This window comes from Rissa tridactyla, chromosome 17, assembly GCF_028500815.1.
Source record: "Rissa tridactyla isolate bRisTri1 chromosome 17, bRisTri1.patW.cur.20221130, whole genome shotgun sequence".
Taxonomy (NCBI): domain Eukaryota; kingdom Metazoa; phylum Chordata; class Aves; order Charadriiformes; family Laridae; genus Rissa; species Rissa tridactyla.
This window is the reverse complement of record NC_071482.1, coordinates 7,942,637-7,964,409: the sequence shown is the minus strand read 5'-3', so window position 1 is coordinate 7,964,409 and position 21,773 is coordinate 7,942,637. Positions and strand designations below refer to the sequence as shown.

The window sequence follows — 21,773 nt, the reverse complement described above, 5'->3', positions numbered from 1 at the left end:
TGTTGAGCCTTTTTTTTTTTTCCCCCCTGGAAAATCGTACGTAAAGAAGGGGAACCCCAAACGCGGGAAGAGCTCAGCCCGGCCGCCACTGTCGCGTTACAGACGTCACCCCACCAGGCTGTATCAAAACCAGAGTTTAATGCACTCGAGCGACCGCTGACAGGAAGGAATTGGATCAAACTGGATCCCAGTAGACCAACTGGGCAGGTCCCGAAGAAGGGTCAGGCAGAGCCGAGCGAGTCCCGGGAGGCTTTTCCCATCGCCTGCACTCCAGGCTTCGCTTCTGGGCAAGGGGGAGAAGAAAAGGAGGAAGTTAATTGACTGGGCAATCGTAAACTGGAATCTTGGGCTTTCTCCGCCAGCGTGCGACTAGCCCGAGAGCCAGTTGTGCTAGCCCTGTGGTTGCCATGCCAACCAGGATGCTAAATACAGCTCAATCTGGGTGTTTTTGTTAAAAACCACAGCCCTCAGACTGGATGCAGGGCCGGGAAAGGAGCCCAGGCGGCCTGGCTCCCACCCTGCCAGGTCGAGGATCCCCGTGAGACCACATCGTTGCCAGCAGCCCCCCCGGGATGTAAAGCTCCCCGCTCCCAGCAGGCTGCACTGCTCTCTCTGCCAAAAACGGGGACACCCCCCCCCCGGCCCCCCAGTTTGCCCAGAGCTTGGATTTGAGCCGCGAGCTCTCCGCTTTCCGTTCCTATAGCAACTCCTGCCCACGCGTGGGCTTACAGTAGCATCACATCCCGCCTGCCAGAACCCATCCCCGGCTGCAAACGGAGCCGTCGGCCCCCCCGGCAGCCCCCCAACTCTCCCCAAAAAAACCCCTCAAGGTCTCGGCAAAGGGTTTAGGGCCACGCTGGATGGATCCAGCCTCACCGGGTGGGATCTGGCTGCGGAGGAGCCAAGAGGAGAGCGAAGAAGTCTTCTCTACTGAAAAAGCCTACCTAGAGCCCCGCCGTTGGGGAGGGACACGCTGCCGTCGGCCTCGGGGGGTTTGGGCTTGGTGGTCTCCAGCCCGGCCAGCAGCGTCATGAAGTCGATGACGGTGTCGATGTCCTCCTTGTTGGCGGTGGCTTCCCTCAAGGCACTGACGGCGTTGAGGCGGCTGAAGGAGGTCAGCTCGGAGATGTTGGCCCGGAGGAAGAGGAGGATGACGTTGAGGTCGTTGACGGGGCAGGTGAGCATCTTGCGGCTGAGGAGGTCAAAGGCGGGCAGCATCTCGTAGACGGAGAGCAGCCCCTTGTCCCACTGGCAGAGCTGCAGGGCATTGTAGATGACGACGGGCATGAGGAGGACGTAGACGCCACCGACCGAGAGGCTGATGAGCTGGAAGACGGAGAAGAAGACCAGCTTGCAGGGGATGAGCGGCGGGATGTGGGGCTCCTCCTGGAGCAGCCCCGTTTTGATGGAGCAGCTGAACTCGTCCTGGAAGAAGATGTTGAGGTGGAGGAAGACCAGGTAGAGGCAGGTGGCAGCCAAGAACAAGAGCAGCAGCAGGTTCCTCAGGATGTAGATGAACACCAGGGAGTGGGCGTGCTGCTTGCAGGTGAGGTAACGCTCCAGCAACGGGAACTCAAAATACCTCTCCCGGCGGGCCCTGGGGGCAGAGGGGACACAGCGAGGATTTAGAGCCACCCCCCCGAAATCGAGTCACTTCACCAAAGTCCATCCTGAATGTGACCGCAGCCACACCACGTGGAGGGACTTGGGAAGAATGCGGTGACCAGTCGAGGCCACCCAGAGGTCTCACCTCTCGTATTCCTCCCAGAATCGCTCTGGCTCGGCGCTGGCCTGCTGGACCTTCCTCATGTGCTGCACCAGGCGCACGGAGCGGTTGTAGGATTTGTCCAGCTCGTCGATGATGAAGAGGAGGTCGGAGTGGAGGGCGGGGGCGGCCGCGTAACGCCACAGCAGGTAGGGCAGGTACATGAGCACCGCCACCACCAGCAGCGAGTAGGGGAAGACCTGAGCAAAGGGGACAAGCGGGCGTTGCGCGGGTGCCGAGTTGCTTCACCTCTGCTGCGCACCCAGGTGGGACCTGAGGGCACCCGGAGGCGAGCTTGACCCATACCTTGAGAACCCAGAGGGACTTGGTGACAGCGTGTCCCTCGGTGTCGAAGCCGTGGTGGAGGAGGGAGTCCCAGCAAGCCGTGTCCACGTAGGCGGACTGCTTCCCCGTGAAGTTGGTGGGCGAGAAGCAGCTGATCTGCGAGCCTAGGGTGAGGAGAAGGGGCAACCTCAGCCAAGGAGGTCCAGCGAGCACGGGCGAGCGCTCCGCGGCCAGGTGCTGAGGCGTTGCAGGAGGGTGACTACATCTAAGGCATCGCTTTGAATTAAAAAGGCCTTTTTCGCAGTCATTTTGTAGCTGTGCTTCCCCACCACTGTGTTTTCCGGCCGGGACTTTTCCATCGTTTCCCAAACACAAACCCTTTGAACACGACAGGGGAATTAGAGACCGGCCAGAAACCGAAGTCAAACCAAATCCCCAGGGGCAGCAGTGGGACGTCGGCTGAGGCCAGATTTAGCCTGAGGCCACGACGCAGCATCAATGCAACCCTCTGTGCTGCCCAGCAAACCCCAGCGGGACGTATTCCCTCAGCCGCCCTGCTGGCACCCTCCTCCTCCTCCTCGGAAACAACCCTGCGGCACCCAAATGTGCTGGGGGCAAGCAGCCGAGGCAGGGCATCGATTCACCGCCGGTCCTGGGGTTTAGCAAGGCCATTCCTGGGCTTTCCCAGCGATCAATAATCCATTAAAACCAATCAATAAATATCCCTGAGGCAGAACAGTTCCTAAAATGGGATTTCCAGGCTGCCCCGCCTTCGACCATGACCACAAGGGTTTTGCAGCCATAGCCGAAAAGCCACCAGCAATCGCCTGCAACCCGAATATCCCTGTTGCAAAAGCTGCGACTCACCGGCGGAGAACTCCCGGGCGAAAGCCAGCGAGACGAGGAAGAGGGGCAGCCCCACGGTGACGAACTTCAGCAGGCGATCACTCGGCAGCTCCAACCGCAGGCCCTTGGCTCGGGAACCGCCGGGATCTGGGAGGAGAGCGTCGGAGAGCATGTACTCGGCGGCCGTGTGCGAGAGGGACATTTTTCTATCGAGGAAGAGGAGACAACGGCGACTGCTGCTGCTGCCCAGGGGCTCTGGTGTCGTCTGAGGCGTGACCAGCTCGAGAAGCAACTTTGTAGGGCTGGAGGCATCGCTTGCCAAGCGCTCCCTACCAGGCGGCTGTAAATGACAGCTTAAATGGTGCGTTAAATCAACTGGTAATTACAGGGGGAAGCCTTTTCGCAAATAGCACGCCCCAAAATAGACAAAAAGACCCCAAAACAAACCAGCAGCCACGGCACCGGGCTGGGAAGGCAGCATTCCTTCCCAGCCACAGCCGCTCCCCGGCTCCTCGTGGTTTTACGTCCCTCTCTCATAAGCAGAGGTATTTCTGGTGGTGTGTTCGAGGGGCGTGGGGCTCCCTTGGCAATTTTCGCCCCGCGTGAGGAGCGGGGAGGCAGGGGACAGGGCATTACCCTACCGAGAAGCCTCAGTCAGGTACACGGTGGCCCCGTTGGGTACAAAGAGCCCTTTCCTGCACCCAAACCAGCCGGAGGGGCTGGAGAAAGTCCTGCCGCCAGCCCCGAGCTTTTGGGGACAGGCCAAGAGACACCGAACGCTGGCGGCTGCGATTTTGAGGCAGAACATCAGCTGCGGTTCCCCAGTTCTTCAGTCTCTCCCCTCACCCCACTCTCGGGACACGGGGGAAGGAACCTGGCTCCAAGGAAAGCTCCCGAGGGAGAGGGATCCCAATAATGGGATCCAGAATAAGCAATAGGGAAATTGGAAGGAGCCGCGGGATGAAGTTTCTCCTGGCAGTGTAGTCGCTCCCCAAAAACCCACGCTGACACTGCTGGCAGCGCAGAGTGGAGGGAGTCCCGCAGCTGCTTGGCCAAGCTGAGCGGAGGAACTCCACGTGCAGTCTCTCGGCGCAGCACAAAAACCCCACAGCCGCTGCCAAATTGCACTTTCGATGGATTTTTCGAATGAAGGGAGTCTCCAAATTTGAGCACGGAGTGCCAGGATACGATGGAGAGGCTGCTGAACAGCTCTGGAGGGGCGAGCGACGGCCCTCAAACCGGGAGGGACTGCACCCAGGCGGGCTCAAACCTGCCCAGGGACCGAGATCCGCCTGAGCACAGAGAGACACCAACCCTTCACCTCAGCGGGAACTGGATCTTTTATTGCTCAGAGACAAGTTCAAAACACGGAGCGGGCAAAACCCAGTTCCTACACAGCCCCATTTGTCCGAACAAGAGGTTCTTCAGCACGCCCAACCACTCTTCTGCACCAAATCGGGGCAGGAAGCACACGCAGGTACCTGGTTTGAAGCCAGCAACGCCAGTACCGACACAGGAGGTCTCTGGCAAGCGGCAGAGACTGCGGACTTCATCGCACCGCCGGCTCCAAGGCGGACACCACCGCGGAGCAGCCAGACCCACCGCTGCCATGCGCTGGAGGCGCAGAGATAGACGGTCCTGCCTCGTTACTCGTTAGCAACATCCAGGTCCAGCTTCTTCAGAGTCTTTTGGAAGAAGAGGGGCGGCTTGCAGACGAGGTCTATCCGCCGGCCCAGGGGCAAGGAGAGCCGGTGGGCGTGGAGGTGGAGGGGGAGGTGGCGAGCCTTGCTCTGCTCCAGCTTTAGCCTCTTCAAGGTGATTTCAGGAAGCTTCTGCCGAGAGGACAGAAAACGTCCCTTCCACAACCCCATCTCTTCAGCCGGGCTTTGAAAACCCTGGCCCAGGGGGAGCTGGGGGACACAAAGGGGTCACCCAGCCTTGGATCCCCACTCCTGACCCAGGACCTGCCTTACCTGGGGTGCCAGCTTACTCCAGTGCGAATACTTGTGATCCCCCAGGACGGGGCACCCCAACCCGTAGGCCAGGTGAACCCGGATCTGGTGCTTCACCCCTGAGGAGGGAAGGCAAAGAAGAGAAACATGACAACCAGTCGCACCAGGCTCCCACACCCAAAATCACCAGCAGGCGGAGAGCGGCCTGGCAGCAAACCATCGCCCCGGGGTGGCTCATTCCCAGAGCCTTGGCCCGAAAAAGGATTTCAGTCGTGTCTAACGACGCGTTCCCTCTTCCAGCACTGGTCTTGGCTGCCGAGCCGCACAGAAAGCGGATCCAGCGGCCAACACAACCCCGGGGACACCCGGCCGGGCCTCACCCGTGATGGGCTGGAGCTCCAGCAGCGAGCAGGCGGAGGAGCTAGCCAGACGGCGGTACCGCGTCACGGCGCTTTCAGCATTGCGGTTCTTGCGGATTTTCACCACCTTCCCATCCTCCGAAGACAAGCGATAGTTGGGGGCCAGCGTCATCTGAACGGCAGCGAGAGGGTGAGCCCGCCGGAAGGCAGGAGGGGGGTTCTGGAGAACGCGAGGCCAAAACGGTGGCCCAGAGGACACGCGGCTCACCTTGTAGTGCGACTGGTGGCTCTGCACCTCCTTCTCCACAATGGGGATCTCTACGATGCCCTCAGCGGGGTCTGGGTCCCCCAGGCTAATTGCCCTGGGGAGGGAAACCAGAGGTCTGCGGGGCATCGCGCCAGCCGGAAGGGAACCCTCCCCTCATCCCCTTTCCCTGCAACCCATCCCCATAAAAAGACGCTCGAGGGAAGATAAGCCAACACCCACCACTTCCACAAAGCTCCACTCCCTGGTGACTGTCCCTTCACCCCTTCTTCAAATTCTATGGGCCCTTCAAAGCCGCTTCTCCTCCTCCTAAACCCTTCCTACCAGTAGATCTTCTCCACCTGACGAGTTTTGAAGAGAAGACGGATCCTCTCCGCCACCTCCTTGTTCCGCGCCAGCACCATCACGCCCGTGGTCTCTTTGTCCAGCCGGTGGCAGAGGTGGAGGGGTTCGGCTTTCATGTTCTCCAACATCTTGGCCAAAATCGGCAACACGTCAGCAATAGAATTCTTGATCCCAGGGCCACCTGCATAACGCACAGACCAGGAAATCAGGGGAGACTTTCATGTCCCCCAAAATGTGAGATGAAGGCTGTGATCTAAAGGTGACAAACTCCCACGTCCCTCCCTGGGAAGGAAAACCTCAGCACAGGGAAGACAGAGACATCATCTATCTCGATATGGGCAAAGCACAAGAGACTGCCCCGCGCAACATCCTCGCCTCTAAGTTGGAGAGACACGGATTTGACCGATGGACCACTGGGTGGATAAGGAACTGGCTGGATGGCCACGCTCAAAGGGTTGTGGTCAACGGCTCAATGTCCAAGTGGCGACCCGTGACAAGCGGCGTTCCTCAGGGGTAGGTACTGCGACTGGTGCTGTTTATTGTCTTTGTTGGTGACACGGCCAGTGGGATTGAGGGCACCTTGCTGATGGCACCAAGCTGTGTGGTGCAGCAATGTGCTGGAGGGAAGGGATGCCATCCAGAGGGACCTGGACAGGCTGGAGAGGTGGGCCTGTGCCAAGCTCATGAAGTTCAAGCAGGCCAAGGGCAAGGTCCTGCATGTGGGTTGGAGCAATTCCAAGTACAAATCCAGGCTGGGCAAAGAATGGCTGGAGAGCAGCCCTGAGGAGAAAGACTTGGGGGTGCAAGGGTGGACAAGAAGCTCAACACTCCCCGGCAACGTGCACTGGGAACCTAGAAACCCCCCCGCAGCCTGGGCTGCATCCCCAGCAGCGTGGGCAGCAGGGCGAGGGGGGGATTCTGCCCCTCTGCTCCGCTCGGGGGAGACCCCCCTGCAGTGCTGCCTCCAGCGCCGGGGCCACCAACAGCAGAAGGACACGGAGCTGTTGGAGTGGGGCCAGAGGAGGCCCCGGAGATGCTGGGAGGGCTGGAGCCCCTCTGCTGGGAGGACAGGCTGAGAGAGCTGGGGGGGTTCAGCCTGGAGAAGAGAAGGCTCCGGGGAGACCTTCCAGCCCCTTCCAGTCCCTCAAGGGGCTCCAGGAAAGCTGGGGAGGGACTCTGGAGCAGGGAGGGGAGCCATGGGATGAGGGGGAATGGTTTTAAACCGGAAAAGGGGAGATTAAGATGAGATCTGAGGAAGAAATTCTTGGCTGTGAGGGTGGTGAGCCCCTGGCCCAGGTTGCCCAGAGAAGCCGTGGCTGCCCCATCCCTGGAGGGGTTCAAGGCCAGGTTGGACGGGGCTTGGAGCAACCTGGGCTGGTGGGAGGTGTCCCTGCCCAGGGCAGGGAGGTGGAACGAGATGATCTTTAAGGTCCCTTCCAACTCTAATCGTTCTATGGTTCTCTGATCCCCCATCACCACCATGGAGCCGTTTCCATTTCCCCCTCTGTGGCACGGCTGGCTTTCCCTCACCGTGCACGGGGAGGCCGTAGGGTTTGTTGATGGCCACGATCTCCTCGTCCTGGTACAGGGTCCCCTGCTTGAGCACTTTGGCCAGGACGTTGGGGTGAACCTGCTGCAGCCGCTTGCTCAGCGCGGCCAGCTCCCGCACCCGCCTCTGCGCTGGGTCCCCGGGCCTCTGCGGAGAGAACCAAACCGGTGGAAAAAGAGGAGGAGGAGGAAGAGGAGGAGGAGGAGGAGGAACGGCGCGGGGAGAACGCAAACCGAGCGGGCCGAGGGCCGCCATGTGTGCCCGCCGGGGGGGGGGGGCGCGGTGCACGCTGGGAGTTGTAGTCCAGCGCCTCAGGGCCCGCCATGGCGGCCCACTCTCACCTCTCGCTTCTCCCCCTGGCTCCTCTGCGCCCGCAGCCGCTCCGCCAGCTCCTCGGCTCGCAGGCCCTGCTCCGCCGTCGCTCGGCCGCCGCCGGCGGTGCTCACCGCCCGGGCTAGGCCCGCCGCGGCCCGCCACCACCGCCCGCCGCCACTCGCCGCCGCCATCTTCCTCCTTCTGTCCCCTCCTCCCCTTCCTGGCCAATGGCGGCGGCGCGGAGGCGGTGCTTCGGCCCGCGCGCCCAATCGCAAAGGGACGGCCAGCCGAGCGACAGCCGCAACGTCCAATGGCGACGGGGCGAGGGGCGGGACCGCCCAGTGGTTTAAACAGCGGCGACGGTTGGCGGCCGGTAACGGTCGCGGCGGGAGGACGGGAGCGGCCGGGCCCTGTCAGGTACCGGGGGGGAACGTATGAACCCTGTTAGGGACTGGAGGACCCTGTCGGGTACCGGGGGGGGCGCGTGGGTTTCGCGGGGAGGCCGAGCAGGCGGGTGGGCCCCGGCTGCCTCAGCCCAGTATATCCCAGTACATCCCAGTACAGCCTCAGCGCTCCCCCCGCAGCGGGGCAGGCGGCTCTGAGGGGGCCGAGGCAGCCCCCCATCCCCTCCCAGACCGGCACGCAGCAGCACTCCACAAGTTTTCTTAAAATTTATAAAAATAGCACTGGAAAACTGCATTACTTTTTTTTTTTTTTTTCCCCTCAATTAATAAAAAAATAAGCGAAGCAGCCACCTGCCCTCCTCCTGCTGAGGTGACCCGTCACTCGACGTCCACGCAGACCCGCTTGGGGGGCTGCTGGGTGGCACTGCCGTTCCCCGGGGCATGGCGGCGGTGGCCCCCCTTGGTCTCGGGGGGCTGCTTGTCCTCATCCTTGTCCCTGTCCCCCGCTGGCTCCAGGCCCTGGGGGGGTTCGATGCGGCCCCTCCGCACGAAGTGGCGGATGCGGGCTTCCAGGCCCTCGCACTTGGGACGGGCCAGTAAAGGCTTGTAGGTGCGGGCTTGGACGCCTTCCACGAAGCTGCTGACCTGGCTGCGGAGCGGAGGCTTCATCTCTCCCCACAGGACGGTCGTGCTGTTCCCTGGGCCTGCAATATCATTGAAAAAATACCAGTGGTTTTGTTTAATTACCCCTTTCCTTCATTATTTTATTTTTTTAAACCAATTACCCCCATCCCAAGGCATTGCCACAATCCCTTACTTTCTCCGGTAGCGACGGGAGCTGCGTCTAACCCTCCTAACATGTTCCGCAGCACTTGAGTTTTGACTGCGTGGTTGGCCCAGAGCTGCTGCAGGTGGGTAACGTTGAACTCCTGCACTTCTCGGTCGTAGAGCCACTGGAGGTTTTCGAACGCGCAGTCGTACAGCACGAGGGGAAACTCGACTGCCATGCTAGGGAAAAGGAGAGCAGGCGTTAACCTGTCGCTGCCTGGAGGGATGTCGTGACAACAAAGCCTCACGCATCAGCCTGTCCTTTCTGCCCAAAACAGCCCCGTTTTTTTACAAACCTCCTTCTTCCGAATTCGTTTTCACCAAATACCAAGGACTAAAGCCATGAAAAGCTTGTCCAAGAGCAAGAAAAAAAGGATCCATACGGATCCCTCGCAGAGAGGCCGCTGGCAGCTTGCTCCCATGTTGTGAGAGACTTCGCAGGCTGTCAGAGACGTGGTTTGCCAGCGGCACTTTGCGCGCAGCCGTCGCTTTGCGAAGCAGACCAGGAGGTTTTCCCGAGCTCTCCGTACCTGTACTGCGGTTTTCGGGGATTCTTCTCCACATCCAGCAGCTCATCGATGATCTCCAGCCTCTCCATCCTCTGCCCGATGAGGAAGAGGATGGCCATCATGCAGCGGACTTGGTGATACAGGAATGCCTGTCCCGTCACTTCAAACTGGCACAGACGGAAGGGATCCTGCGGCCCAGTTTCTTCTCCTCTCTCCACCCACGTCACTCCGGCACTGAGGATCGTTCTCTGGAAGTTGACCACCCCGTTGGCAACGTCCATTTTACACAGGTTACGGAAATCATGGGTCCCCACGTACCTCTGGGCCGCGGTGTGCATGAGGGCCACGTCCAGGTCGGCGCAGGGGAAGAAGTACCGGTAGGTCCTCTTGAGGCAGCTGAACCGGGCACTGAAATCCGGCTCCACGGGGGCCCAGGCCAGCACCCGGATGTCGGGCGGGAGCACCCTGTTCAGCATATGGGTGTAGCGGAGCTCCTCCTCCCCCTCGCTCTTGCCTTCCGAGTTGTGGCTGTTTAGCTTCTTCCCCTCCGCCAGGTTCGAGCGGAGATCGAGGGAAATCACCTGCACAACGAGGGAAGCCAGGATTAGATGGCAGATGGGCGGATTCGGCATGTCAAGCCAAGTCTTCCTACACCGCTGTGAAATAAATGCAGGATCTCCTACAGATGAAGGTGTCTTAAATCAGGCGATCTTACCCCTCCTTCCTGCGGGTAGAGCTGCAAGTGCCTCTGCTAAGGTTCCGAGCAGATGCTACGGATTCCTTTAATAAAACAGAGAAAGTTGCAGACTGCCTACGTAGCATGATCTCGAAATGGCTTCAACTTTAGTCACTGGTTTTTAGGATATAATGCGCTTTTTTAGGTGGTTTTTTTTTTTTTTCTTTTTGCTGGAGGTGATGACTTGAAGGCAGCAACAGCCTGGCTGTCTGGGACGCCTGGTTAATTAATGCCGCAGGTACCTGCGCGCTTGGCGTGGCGCAAGAAAAGGTGGCCTCTGCCCTTATTCTGTGCGGCTCGTCTTGCGAAGGAGAGCAGACGGCCCATCCGAGCCAAACCCACCCCGGCGAGGCAAAAGCTAAGCCGGGCTCCGCTTCCCTGGGCCGCAGGGAAGGAGAGACTGGGCCCGAGAGCGAAACCATCAGGGCGCAGGGAAGGGTTGGGCTCTCCCTGATGGCTCCGTGCCCACCCGGCCGGCCGGCTCGCTCCCTTCCCTCCAGCTCCCACTCCCACGCTCCCTTCCGCTCGCTGCGGCTCCCCTCGGCCCCTTCTGCGCAGGAATTCAGCTGCCTGACTCTGCGGGAAGCTACCCAATAATTCTTGGATTTATTTTTTGGGCTGTTTTTTTTTTTTTTTTTCTTTTTTTGTGTGGGGTTAGCGAGTTAAATCAGCTGAAGGGCTCTGCCCAAGGAAGGGGCATCTCCCCTTTTTTTTTTTTTTTTTTTTTTTTGGCAGCGCTGAAGCTATCGGGGAAGCTGCAGCCTAAAATGCATTTCAGCCTCTCAAAACAGGCCCCCGTAAAAAAACCGAGCACCAGTATGGAAAAAACCCAAGCACTAATATGGAAAAAAGCGAGCACTAATCAACACTTCAAGGGTCTAAAACCATCATTCCGCGTGCAGGAAGCCATCGCCAGGCTCGCTTTCAGATTTAAAAGCTGATGGCTTTTAAAAAATTAATCCAACCTCTGCTGTCACTGCAGGACAGTGATCCCACCGGATCTCCGTCCCACAGAGGAGCCCAGAGATCCGGGAAAGCCTGGGGGGGATCCTCACCTGTCCGAAGGCGCTGACTCCTTTGTCCGTCCGCCCGCAGCGGTGGTAGTTGGAGGTCTGTCTGTCGTCCACCAGCCGCGTCTTCTTCAAGGCCTCAAACAGCTTCTCCTCGATGGTGTTGCTGGTGTTCTCCTGGCTGGCAAAGCCCTGGTAGCCCCAGCCCAGATAGGCGATCTTCAGCGCCACGTGCCTGCGGCCATAAGCACCAAAATCGAACGGCCGTTGTTGGCGTTTCTTGGCTTTCCCGGGGGCAGGAGGAGCCTCTCTTCTCCCACCGCCTTCCTTGTCCTCTCGGAGCTTCTCCTGCAGCCGCTTCACCTCCTCTTCCAGCTCCTGCACCCTCCTCAGGAGTCGCTCTTGGTCGGTAGCCGCGCTCCCCTCGGCCATAGCCGCTGTCTCGGAGCCTTAATTAGTTGCTCGGGGTCTGCAGAGAAAGAAGGAAATCAGGGTTTTGCATTTTTATGCGGCTTTTATTACACTGAGAGGCTTGCTCTGTAAAATAATCGTTACCCATGGAATAATTCTTTATTTCTTTAACCCCTCAGCGTTCCTAGCAGAGCATGGGAAGGGCCAAGGCGGCTCAGCTCGGACAGATTCATCTTACTCAAGCCTCCCTTTTTTTTTTTTCCTGCACTTTTTAATCACTCCTTCCCCTCGCTGCGGGATGGGACCCGCTCCGTCAGCCCAGGCGCGGCGGCGGCAGCACGTTCCCGGCTGGCCTTTTGCTATCCGCGCTGGAGCCGTCACGGAGCCCTTTCCATTTTCGCACCGCGCTCAGCCAGCATCAACACTTCAGACAGCCCGCTAACGGCTGCCACTCATCGCGCCGCACCATCTGCTCCAACATTTCCTAACGGCGCCGTTAAAACTTACTTTTTTTTTTTTTTTTTTCCACTCCCAACCCTTAAAGATATCCCAAACCCGCGGAGGGGGTGGAAACCGCATCCGGATCCCTTTTCGCTGCAGGTTTGAGCAGACTCAAGGAGTCTTTGGGCTTCGACAGCCAACGTCTAAAGAAGCACCTAAAGGCTGCGCTGAGCCTTCTCCTCTGTGGATGTCGATTAAACCTCTCCCCAGATGAAATCACGACTAGATACCCTGTTTTTAAAAGAAGAGGTACAAGGGGAAAATCTGACACCTCTAATCAAATCTCCCCTTAGATTAAATCTCAACTAGATCCCGTGGTTTTAAGAAAAGAGGCAGAAGGGGAAAATCATTATACGCCTCTGCCCGGCGCTCGGTGTTCGCCCATCATCCCGTTAGTACTTTCTATATCACGTTAATTCATTTTAGCGTCCTTTTCAAGCAGGAATTTAAGGGTTGCCTCGGAGGGGGCTTTCCAGCTGCGTTTCCGAGAGCTGTAGGGAAGGAGCCTTCTGCCGGCAGCGGGAGGTTTAGCACTCCCGGACCCCCGTCTGATTAACCACAACCTAAATCAGCGCCCCTCAACCCCGGAAACCGAGAGTCAAACCCTCTTTATATCCTTAGCTCAAATGTGCCGCAAGAAATTAACTGGGGGGGTTTATTATTATTTTTTTTTTTTTTTTTTTTTTTGCAGGATTCGCCCATTTTGGCGGAAATCATGGAGGAGGAAGAGGAGCTGGCGGCTGCGCTGGCCCTGAGCCGGCTGTACGCGCAGCGAGGGGGCAGCCAGCGGCCCTACGCCGAGGCCTCCCTGGCTTTGGGGGTGCAGCCGGCGCCCCCCGCGTTTCCCGGGGATCGGAGGGGAAGCAGGAGGTTGGTAATGAAAAGGAAGGTGCTGAGGCGCAGACCCGATGGAGGGGTGGAGATCTGGGACGAGTCGGTGACCAGCGAGACGGAGAGCGACGCCGAAGTTCGGAGCCTGAGGCAGAAACTGCTTCAGCTGAGGACCGGTCCGGAGGAGAGCATCTCCGAGGGGGAAATGGAGAGCAGCAGCAGCAGCTCCCTCGATGAATCCCCTCACCAGTGGTCCCACGGGGACAGTCCCCCCTTTCTCCTCGAGGATTTCGACAGCCGGAGCTCTGCCGCTTCTCAGTACAGCACCGCGGGGGGACAGCCCAAATCCTTCATTCCTCCCCGCTTTGAACCGCTGGGTCGTAACCGGGGGAAAACCGACCCAGTGGCCAAATATTTTGAATATAAACGAGAATGGGAGAAATTCCGCATCCCGGGGGAGGACGAGCGGCGAGAACTGCGCTGGGGCATCCGGGAGCAGATGCTCTGCAGGCCCCAGCTGCCCAGCAAACCGCAGCACCTCCACGTCCCCAACGCCTACGCCGTCCCCACCGAGAAGAAGAGGGCGGCCCTGCGCTGGGAGGTGCGTTGGGACCTGGCCAAGGGCCTCCTCCCCAGAAAAACCACCTCCTCCTAGGGTCCTCCGCACCCAGCACCTCACCGCTCCCCTCGGGACCTCTTCCCTCCTCCCAATCCTCGCTCATTCAGACAAAAATCCCCTTTTTGCGCTTCTACGCGGGATTAAAACTCTTCCCCGGGGTTGTTAAACCGGCCGGGATAAACCATCCGCTGCCGCTGCGGAGCTGCTTTCCTGGGACGGGGAGCAGGCACCGCAAACCCACCCAGGCTCTTCCGATCTCGGGAGAAATAAGACTAAAACGGACCCCGTGATTTACTTTTTTTTTAATTGCCCCTGGATTGTTGTGTGAGCTACGAAGGCGGTTTTATTTCTGGCGTCTCGGCGATACCTTTCTTTAATAAAGCGTGTGGAGAGATGCGTTCTCATTTCCGCGGCTTCATTAGAAACACACCTCCATCAGTGCCTGGTTCCCTGCGCCACCCAACTCGCCGCTCCCCTTCCCTTCTTTTACCTCATTTATAAAATAAATGAGCTTTAGGATGAAGTGAAGATATTATTATTATTATTTCCCCGGTGTGGGGATGGACCGACACTTTGGCAGCTCTCGCACAGGAAAACACCTTGAAGCCGCAGCGGGGCTGTCCCCAACACCCCGGGGACCCCCCAACACCCCACTGGGGGTCTGCGTCCCTGACCCCAGCACCCCGGGGGGTGGGGTTCTTCCCCCCCCCCCCCCCCCAGCACTCCAGGGATCCCCCAAAACCCTACGGGGGACAGTGCCAGCGCCCTCTGGGGTCCCCCTCCCCAGCAGAGGCCACCCCAAGCCCTACGGGGTCTCTGTCCTCAGCCCCCTGCAGAGCCCCACCACCCCAGGAGGGGTCTCTGCCCCCCCGCCCCCCCCCAGCAGGGGTGTCCCTGGCTCCAGCACCTCAGGGACCCCCCAAAACCCTATGGGGACCGGTGCTGGCACCCCCACAGGCTCCTGTCCCCAGCACCTGCAGCCCCTTCCTACGGGGGGGGTGTCCCTGACTCCGGCACCCCAGGGACCCCCCCCCAAACCCTATGGGTAGGGGGGAGGTGTCTCCGCCCCCCCAGCGCTCCAGGGACCCCCCCCCCAAACCCTGGGGGGTCCCTGCTCCTCCATCACTGCGGGGACAACACCCCCCCCCCCGCCCACAGGGTCCCTGTCTCCATTACTCCGGGAACCTCCAACACCCCATGGTGGGGGGGGGGGGAAGGGGGGGGCCCTTCTCCCCCCCCAAACCCTACGGGGGGTGTGGGGTGTGTGTCTCTGCCCCCCCAGCACCCCGGGGACCCCCCCGCCCCGAACCCTACGGGGCCCGCGCCGCTCCCCTCGCTCCTACCTGCGGCCCCGCCGTGACCCGGAAGCGCCCGCCCCTTCCGGTTCCCGCCAACCGTGTCGCCCCCGTCCGCCCGCGCGCCAGGGGGCGCCGTTCCCCCCCCCCCCCCCCCGCTCCTCGCGGCGGGCGCCGATGGCGGCGACGGGGGACGGCGGCGGCCGGCGGCTGCGGGTGGGCGCCGGGCCGGGCCCCCTCCCCCGGGGCCTCCCCCCGCTCCGTGTGTGTGTGTGTGTGACTGTGACACCCCCCGCCCCCGGTAACGGCCCCCTCTCCATCCCCCCCCCCCCCGCAGCTCCCCGCGCCCGGACCCCCACCGAGCCGCCCGGACCCCTTCGTGTGCCGGCGGGGTAAGGGCAGGCCCGGCCCCGCCTGAGTTTTGGGGGGAGTGGGGGCCCGGCGCCAGGCCTCACCCCCCCACACCCCCGGTCCCAGGCCTCACCCCCCCCCGTCCCCGCAGGCGGCCGCGGCGATGGGCCTGAGGAGGAGGAGGAGGAGGAGGAGAAAGGTGGGTCCCGGGGCCTCCACGGGAGGCGGGTGAAGCGGGGAGGGGGTTCGGCGGCTCCGTCGCGCTCATTCACCGCTAATGAAGCTCCTGGGGGCGTCCTGGGGTGACTAAGAGAGGGGACGAGCTGCTGGCGAAGGGTGACGAGGGGAGAGGGGGGGGGTGTCATCACCCGGCCCCCCGCAACGTCCTGCGCTCCTCAGTGTGGAGAGCTGGATTGGGTGGACGGATGGATGTTCACCCGGGATGATGATCATCCTGGATGTTCTCATCCAGAGGGTGGTGGTCAACGGCGCCACGTCCGGATGGAGACGGGTGACACGCGGTGGCCCTCTGGGGTCCGGACTGGGACCGGATCTGGAGATGACATCTCCATCGCCGACACGGACAGTGGGCGCCCCTCGGCAAGTTTGCCGATGACACCGAGCCGCGGGTGTCAACGCCTGAGGGACGGGATGCCAGCCAGAGGGACCTGGAGAGGTGGCACCACGGCAACCTCGTGAAGTTCAAGCAGGCCAAGGGCACGGTCCTGCACCTGGGTGGGGGCAATCCCAGGCACAAATCCGGGTTGGGCGGAGAAGGGCTGGAGAGCAGCCCTGAGGAGAAGGACCTGGGGCTGTTGGTGGGGGAGAAGCTCCACGTGCCCCGGCAACGTGCGCTGGCAGCCCAGAAACCCCCCCGCAGCCTGGGCTGCATCCCCAGCAGTGTGGGCAGCAGGGCGAGGGGGGGGATTCTGCCCCTCTGCTGGTGAGACCCCCCCGCAGTGCTGCCTCCAGCGCTGGGGCACCAACAGCAGGACACGGAGCTGTTGGAGCGGGGCCGGAGGAGGCCCCGGAGCTGCTGGGAGGGCTGGAGCCCCTCTGCTGTGGGGACAGGCTGAGAGAGCTGGGGTTGGACTAGGTGGCCTTGAAGGTCCCTTCCAACCCAAACCGTTCTATGATAAGTCTTTTTTTTTTTTAAATTTTTTTTGTTTGTTTGGGTTTTTTTTGGTTTTTTTTCACGAGTTTCCGCTTTTTTCCAGTGGGCTTGGCGGAAACCTCCCTGCTGAACAAGCTGATCCGCACGTCCCTGGTGGAGTCCAGCCACCGCGTGGAGATCCTGCAGCAGGACCCCAGCTCCCCGCTCTTCTCCATCAAAACCTTCGAAGAGCTGCCCCTGTGAGTCACCCGGCAAAGCGCGAGAGCCGCCGTGGCTCGTCAGACGGGCCCTTTTTGAGTCTTTTTTTTGGTTTTTTGTTTTGTTTTTGGTTTGTTTTTTTTTTCAGGAAGAAGGAGCTTTTGCAGGGGATTTACCTCATGGGCTTCAACAGACCGTCCAAAATCCAGGAGACGGCTCTGCCCATCATGCTGGCGTATCCGTGAGTAGTAACGCCGGGCGTTACCCTTGAGGCCCCCCCACCCCCCCCGGCCTCGGGACGCGCACAACCCTTGCGCTCCGCTGAGCAGCTTTTGCCTTGCAGGCCCCAAAATCTGATTGCCCAGAGCCAGTCAGGGACAGGGAAAACGGCAGCTTTTGTCTTGGCGATGCTGAGCAGAGTTAATGCCGCCGAGAAACACCCGCAGGTAACGCAGGAAAGGGAAAGCTGATGCAGGAGAGGGTTTGCCCCGGCCCCCGACACGCTGCCTGGGGGCAGCGCTCTGGTTTTTGTCCCCGTCTCTGTATGATTTTATCCTCTGGAGAGGGACGATAAACCCCTGGGTACCGTCGCTGCAGCAGGTAGGGCAGAAAGTTTGGTGCCCGCTGAAGGGAGGCGCTTTTTCTTGCTAGCGGTGGATTAAGCCAGGCTTTCCCTTATCCTGGAATTTTAAAATTTTGAAAAGCAGCTGCAGAGACCGCCGGTTTCCTGGTGGTTTGAACGCCCCCCGCGTGCAGAAATCAGCTTTGCGAGCTGCTTGCTGCGATTTGAAGTCTCTCCTCTCAAGCCTACGGGGCGATTTAAGGCGCTCTGCCCCGCGCGTTTCTTCAGGAGACGAATTTCACCCCCCTCGGAAATAGCTACAGCGACTTCTTTCTGCCCGCGTCCCTCCAGCCCGGCTGCGTTCCCAGCTCCCTTCCCTCCCACCGCCCCGATCCCCCCGGCGCTTTTGCGGGAGTTTAGCGCTCGTGGGTTTTTCCGCGCTCTTCTTTCCGAAACCGCCTCGTCGCCTGCCCGGTGTCTCCCACCCCGGCAGCGCCCTCGGCTTTTAACGGAGGCGGCTGACGGCTCTCTCCTCTTCCCCCCCCCCCGGCCCAGTGCCTCTGCTTGGCTCCCACCTACGAGCTGGCCCTGCAGATCGGGCACGTCATCGAGAACATCGGGCAGTTTTGCGCCGACATCAAGGTTACGTACGCTGTCCGGGGAAACCAAGGTGAGTCCCCTCCTGCCCGGCGCAGCTACCGGCGCCGTGGGGGGAGCGTTAATGGAGTACAGGGATCCTCTCTTAGAGCCTTGAGCTACCAGGAGCTGCCCAGACCCCCGTGAAGGCCAATAAAATAATATTTATATTTCCCTCTCCTGCTAAGGAGGCTTTTTCACAACCGCAGGCTGCCTCCATCCTCCCTTTCTTCCCACCCCGGGGCTGCTTTCCACCCCCCCGAGGCTGTAGGGAAGCATCAGCGATTTTAAATCTCGATGCGACGAGCCCCTCAAAGGCGGGAATCTGAGATAACCGAGGGACGCACGCGCTCGGGCGGGCAGAAAGGTGTCGCGTTGGTCGGCGCTGGGCTGCCATTTCCACCCCCCCCCGCCGCCCCCCGCCTCTGGCAGTCCCGCAGGGCAGCGCGCTGGAGGAGCAGATCGTCATCGGGACGCCGGGGACCATGCTGGACTGGTGTTTCAAACGGCGAGCCATCGACGTCAAGAAGATCGCCATGTTCGTGCTGGACGAAGCGGACATCATGATCGACACGCAGGGCCTCTCCTGCCAAAGCATCCGCATCCAGAGGTGGGTGCTCCCAATGGCTGGCGTCCCGCTTCCAGGGGTTTTTTTCGCTCCGCTTGGAGGGAATCGGTCGCCAAATGAGCGGCCCCTGTGATGTCGAAGGCGCGCCCACGGAAACTTGAGTCCCGGGATCCGGCTTTCTGTAAAACCGCATCCGCGAGACGCATGGGAAGGCTTTTATCCCGCTTAACCTTCCCTTGCATCCGTTACAGCCCTCGGATTGGGTTCCCTTCCTGGTGAAGGCGACACAAAATCAGCTTAAATTAGCTTTTTTTTTTTTTTTTTCCCTTCTAATGAGTACATCTGGGCACCTCCCGAGTCCTTTTCCTCCCCTCCAGGGCTTTACCCAAGAGCTGCCAGATGCTGTTGTTCTCCGCCACCTTCAAGGAAACCGTGCGGGCCTTCGCCGTGCAAATAGTCTCCAACCCCATCGTCATAAAGCTGCGGGAGGAAGAGCTCACCCTCAGCAACATCAGGCAGTACTACTTCGTCTGCAGGAGCCGGGAGGAGAAGTACCGCGCCCTCTGCAACATCTACGGCGGCATCACCGTCGGCCAGGCCATGATCTTCTGCCAGGTGAAGCAGCTTAGCGGGGAAATCCACGCGGTTGCGGTCAGCCGGAACAGAGACGGTTCGTTTACGGCCTGGAGGGAGGGGGAGACCCTCGAAATCGAGGAGCGGACCCCCGCCTCCCCCGGGAGGGTGGGGAACGCGTCGCCAGCAGCCTTTAGACGCGGCGTTTTCACAGCATCTCCCCTACGGCTTGGGACCGCCCTTTGCGGCGTGTCCTGACAGGGGCTTCTTGCTCCTCCGCGTCGGTTTTACCTTATTTTGAGGTGTCAAAAAAACGCCGGGAGCTCCCTTGAGAAGAGCAGGAGGCTCGGGGAGGGGGGAAAAAATAACGGCGGGAGGGGGGGAAAAATAGTGGGTGGGAACGGAGCGAAACCCCAGCCTTGCCTCTCCCCGGCGCCTCCAGACTCGGAGGATCGCGGACTGGCTGTCGGTGGAGATGAGCCAGGACGGGCACCAGGTGGCCATCCTGACGGCGGAGCTGACGGTAGCCCAACGGGCCAACGTCATCCAGCGCTTCCGTGACGGGAAGGAGAAGGTCCTCATCGCTACCAACGTCTGCGCCAGAGGTACCGCCGGAAAACCCAACGTCCCTTTGCTTTCCAAGGCCCGAAACGTCCTTCCTGGCCTGGGGTTCTTCTGGCGGCATCGTGGCCTCCGCCAACGGATCCTCCGGGGCGAGGCGATCCCGTGCCGCAGCCCCTCTCCCTCTTTTTTTTTTTTTTTTTCTTTTTCCCCCCCCCCCCCGCAGGGATCGACGTGCAGCAGGTCACCATCGTGGTGAACTTCAACCTCCCCACCGATCAGAAGTGCCGGCCGGATTTCGAGACCTACCTCCACCGCATCGGGCGAACGGGACGCTTCGGGAAGAGGGGCATCGCCTTCAGCATGGTGGAACGCCAGAACGTGCGGCTCGTGCGGGTTATCGAGGAGCATTTCCGTGAGTATCCGCGCCCGTCCGCCTCTCCGGCAGGAGGTTCGGGGACCGGTGATCCCCTTTGCTCGTCCCCAGGTGCAGGCGACAGCTTTCCTTTCATCTCCTCGCCCTTTTAGGGTTGTTTTTTATCCCCCGGCGGCCGAATTTTCGGAGAACCAGCCCAGCAGGTTGCGCGTGACCTGCAAGGGACGTGACACGTCCCCAGGATGCCTCGGCACCTCTTCTTTTTTCCCTCCTTCCGGCATTTTCTCTGCCTTTACCCTGCAAATCCCTGTCCCCGGGGGGGAACTGGTGCCCCGGCTTAGCCCCGGCGGCCGAAATCCTGCGGGTTTTTCCCCCCCGGGATCGGTTGTCGCTCTTAAACGTCGAGAGGATTTGCACGGGATTTGCGAGATGCCGGGGGCTGTTGAAATCCCGGTGCCCTTTTTCCCCTGCGATTTTTAGGGAAAAGACGGTTACGGCAACTTTGCGGGGTGCAGAAAACCCGCCTCCCTTCCTGATGAAAATCCCAGCGGATGAACTTTTCTTAATTGCCGTTGGAGGGCCTGACGGAGGATAAACGAACCTTCCCCGTCCCGGCTGGGTGGCTTCAGAGGTGGGAGCAGAGAGCGGGAGCGCGTCCGGAAAGCTATCCCGACCTGCCGCTTCTCGCTTGGGCCGCCTCTTGCTCCCCCGGCAGCCTTGTGGCCGCTGCCCTTCGTCCGCTTCGCGCCCCGCTCCCTCTGCGTTTATCGGAGTGGAAATACCGCAGCCGGGGAACGTCCCGGCCCCGGCGCGCGTTCCCGCGGGGCGGACGCTCGCTCGTGGTTTTCACTCGGTGGCGTCCAACGCTGACTTTTTTTTTTCCCCCCCCTCTTCCTTCCCGCAGAGACCGAGATCAAGCAGCTGGACCCGGACGACATGGACGAGCTCGAGAGGCTGCAAAACTGAGCGAGGAGTGGGGGGGGATTTGCTCCCCCCCAGCTCGGCGTTTCAAAACGGAAGGAAAAGTCCCAGCGGGGAAAAAAATCTCCCAGTTCTCTTATCGCTTCCTTAAAGCCGGTTGGGTTTGTTGCCATGTTTCAGGAGAAGACGGAGAGGGGGAACCCTCGGCGCTTGTCCTTGCTTTCGTTCCTTGTTCTTTCGCTGAGGTTTTCGTAGCCGTGAACTTCGCGTGGCTCGAGGAATCCCCCCGAGGGGCTTAATGCGGGGGTAACGTTCCTCAAAAACGGGTCTTTGGCGGGGGGGGGCGGGCTCGGAGTGGTTCAGAAACCAGGTAAAGCGGCCCAAAAAAAAAATCACCTTCAGGCCGCAGCCGGTGGGCGGCGTTTCTGCCGGCAAAAATCTCGGTGAAAACTTTAATAAGACCAAAAAACCGAAAAATTCAGGAGAAAGAAGCGAGTTATAAAAAAAAATTAAAATAAATTAAAAAAAAAAAATAAGCCGGTCTCGCTAGATGGCAGCAGGAATCCACCGCTGCCATCCCAAATCCCATCGGGACCCGAAACCAAGCGTTTGTCACCCAAAATTCGAGCGTTTGGGGTGACGCCGGTGCGGGGGGAGAGAGAGAGAGAGGTTGGACCTCCGTGGGGGCTGCCCGTCCCCCCCAGGGTTGATTATTGGCCACGGCGGAGCGAAGCGCTAATAAACTGGAATTATTTGTAATTCCGGGGGCGGTGGTGCTCCTTTGCCCAAATCCCGTGAAATTTATCGCTTATTTTACTCGCGGAAGGATTTTTTTTTTATTTTTTTTTTTTTAATCTTATCAGGTCAACGCTCCCCCCTCGTTCAGCGAATTTCTCCCCAAACCCCCACCGGTACGGGCAGAAAAACGCGACTGGAAGCAACGGGCCGGGGGCGGCGGAGGGGGGGAGCGAAGCTTTGCCCCGGCTCTGCAGCGGCCCCCGCTGCCCGGCTTACACCAATTTTGGCCATTTCAAGCCCAAAAACTCAAGCGGCGTAGTTTTTTCTAATTAAAGAATCGCTTGGGGGGG

The 21,773-nt window shown here is 60.2% G+C and overlaps 5 protein-coding genes across 7 annotated transcripts; 2 read left to right on the top strand and 3 right to left on the bottom strand.

Annotated features, from left to right (window-relative positions):
* Positions 1-14: 14 nt before the first annotated feature.
* On the bottom strand, positions 15-4,081 carry PANX3 (pannexin 3). Its single transcript, XM_054223312.1, has 5 exons — positions 2,918-4,081; positions 2,072-2,214; positions 1,751-1,965; positions 945-1,597; positions 15-283 (listed from the first exon to the last, which is right to left on the bottom strand). The coding sequence occupies exons 1-5, from the start codon at positions 3,096-3,098 to the stop codon at positions 222-224; spliced, it is 1,254 nt and encodes a 417-aa protein (XP_054079287.1). The 5' UTR covers positions 3,099-4,081; the 3' UTR covers positions 15-221.
* A 137-nt stretch (positions 4,082-4,218) lies between these two features.
* On the bottom strand, positions 4,219-7,887 carry RPUSD4 (RNA pseudouridine synthase D4). The gene is made up of 7 exons (XM_054223313.1): positions 7,708-7,887; positions 7,348-7,513; positions 5,797-5,998; positions 5,476-5,569; positions 5,229-5,379; positions 4,870-4,967; positions 4,219-4,728 (listed from the first exon to the last, which is right to left on the bottom strand). The coding sequence occupies exons 1-7, from the start codon at positions 7,870-7,872 to the stop codon at positions 4,543-4,545; spliced, it is 1,062 nt and encodes a 353-aa protein (XP_054079288.1). The 5' UTR covers positions 7,873-7,887; the 3' UTR covers positions 4,219-4,542.
* Positions 7,888-7,908: 21 nt separating this feature from the next.
* On the top strand, positions 7,909-13,927 carry HYLS1 (HYLS1 centriolar and ciliogenesis associated). The gene is given in 4 exon segments (XM_054223314.1): positions 7,909-7,954; positions 7,957-8,013; positions 8,016-8,098; positions 12,772-13,927. Coding segments are annotated over 4 exon segments (981 nt in total). The 3' UTR covers positions 13,567-13,927.
* On the bottom strand, positions 8,342-14,901 carry PUS3 (pseudouridine synthase 3). Its single transcript, XM_054223308.1, has 5 exons — positions 14,874-14,901; positions 11,214-11,637; positions 9,444-10,003; positions 8,903-9,093; positions 8,342-8,789 (listed from the first exon to the last, which is right to left on the bottom strand). The coding sequence occupies exons 2-5, from the start codon at positions 11,598-11,600 to the stop codon at positions 8,464-8,466; spliced, it is 1,464 nt and encodes a 487-aa protein (XP_054079283.1). The 5' UTR covers positions 11,601-11,637; positions 14,874-14,901; the 3' UTR covers positions 8,342-8,463.
* A 116-nt stretch (positions 14,902-15,017) lies between these two features.
* On the top strand, positions 15,018-21,444 carry DDX25 (DEAD-box helicase 25). Of its 3 annotated transcripts, XM_054223310.1 has the most exons (12): positions 15,018-15,041; positions 15,163-15,217; positions 15,328-15,375; positions 16,394-16,529; positions 16,637-16,729; positions 16,832-16,934; positions 17,606-17,720; positions 18,119-18,296; positions 18,632-18,869; positions 19,270-19,432; positions 19,615-19,803; positions 20,669-21,444. In XM_054223310.1, the coding sequence occupies exons 5-12, from the start codon at positions 16,668-16,670 to the stop codon at positions 20,728-20,730; spliced, it is 1,110 nt and encodes a 369-aa protein (XP_054079285.1). In that variant the 5' UTR covers positions 15,018-15,041; positions 15,163-15,217; positions 15,328-15,375; positions 16,394-16,529; positions 16,637-16,667; the 3' UTR covers positions 20,731-21,444. The 3 variants fall into 3 exon arrangements, 2 of the variants coding, with proteins under 2 accessions (XP_054079285.1, XP_054079284.1); XR_008469683.1 differs by lacking the exons at positions 15,018-15,041; positions 15,163-15,217; positions 15,328-15,375 and adding exons at positions 15,649-15,852; positions 20,245-20,395; XM_054223309.1 differs by lacking the exons at positions 15,018-15,041; positions 15,163-15,217; positions 15,328-15,375 and adding an exon at positions 15,649-15,852.
* The last annotated feature ends 329 nt before the right edge of the window (positions 21,445-21,773 follow it).

Coding starts and splice junctions, on each gene's coding strand:
- PANX3 (XM_054223312.1), bottom strand. CDS start 3,098: ATGTCCCTCTCGCACACGGCCGCCGAGTACATGCTCTCCGACGCTCTC. Junction 1,966..2,071: donor AGTCCCTCTGGGTTCTCAAG/GTATGGGTCAAG, acceptor CCCTTTGCTCAG/GTCTTCCCCTACTCGCTGCT. Junction 1,598..1,750: donor TTCTGGGAGGAATACGAGAG/GTGAGACCTCTG, acceptor CTCTGCCCCCAG/GGCCCGCCGGGAGAGGTATT.
- RPUSD4 (XM_054223313.1), bottom strand. CDS start 7,872: ATGGCGGCGGCGAGTGGCGGCGGGCGGTGGTGGCGGGCCGCGGCGGGC. Junction 5,570..5,796: donor CAGGTGGAGAAGATCTACTG/GTAGGAAGGGTT, acceptor TTCCCTCCCCAG/GGCAATTAGCCTGGGGGACC. Junction 5,380..5,475: donor GCCACCAGTCGCACTACAAG/GTGAGCCGCGTG, acceptor GCTGCCGTTCAG/ATGACGCTGGCCCCCAACTA.
- DDX25 (XM_054223309.1), top strand. CDS start 15,678: ATGGAGACGGGTGACACGCGGTGGCCCTCTGGGGTCCGGACTGGGACC. Junction 17,721..18,118: donor CGCTGTCCGGGGAAACCAAG/GTGAGTCCCCTC, acceptor CGCCTCTGGCAG/TCCCGCAGGGCAGCGCGCTG. Junction 19,804..20,668: donor GGTTATCGAGGAGCATTTCC/GTGAGTATCCGC, acceptor TCCTTCCCGCAG/AGACCGAGATCAAGCAGCTG.
- PUS3 (XM_054223308.1), bottom strand. CDS start 11,600: ATGGCCGAGGGGAGCGCGGCTACCGACCAAGAGCGACTCCTGAGGAGG. Junction 9,094..9,443: donor CCCCGAAAACCGCAGTACAG/GTACGGAGAGCT, acceptor CCTTTTCCCTAG/CATGGCAGTCGAGTTTCCCC. Junction 8,790..8,902: donor TCCCGTCGCTACCGGAGAAA/GTAAGGGATTGT, acceptor ATGATATTGCAG/GCCCAGGGAACAGCACGACC.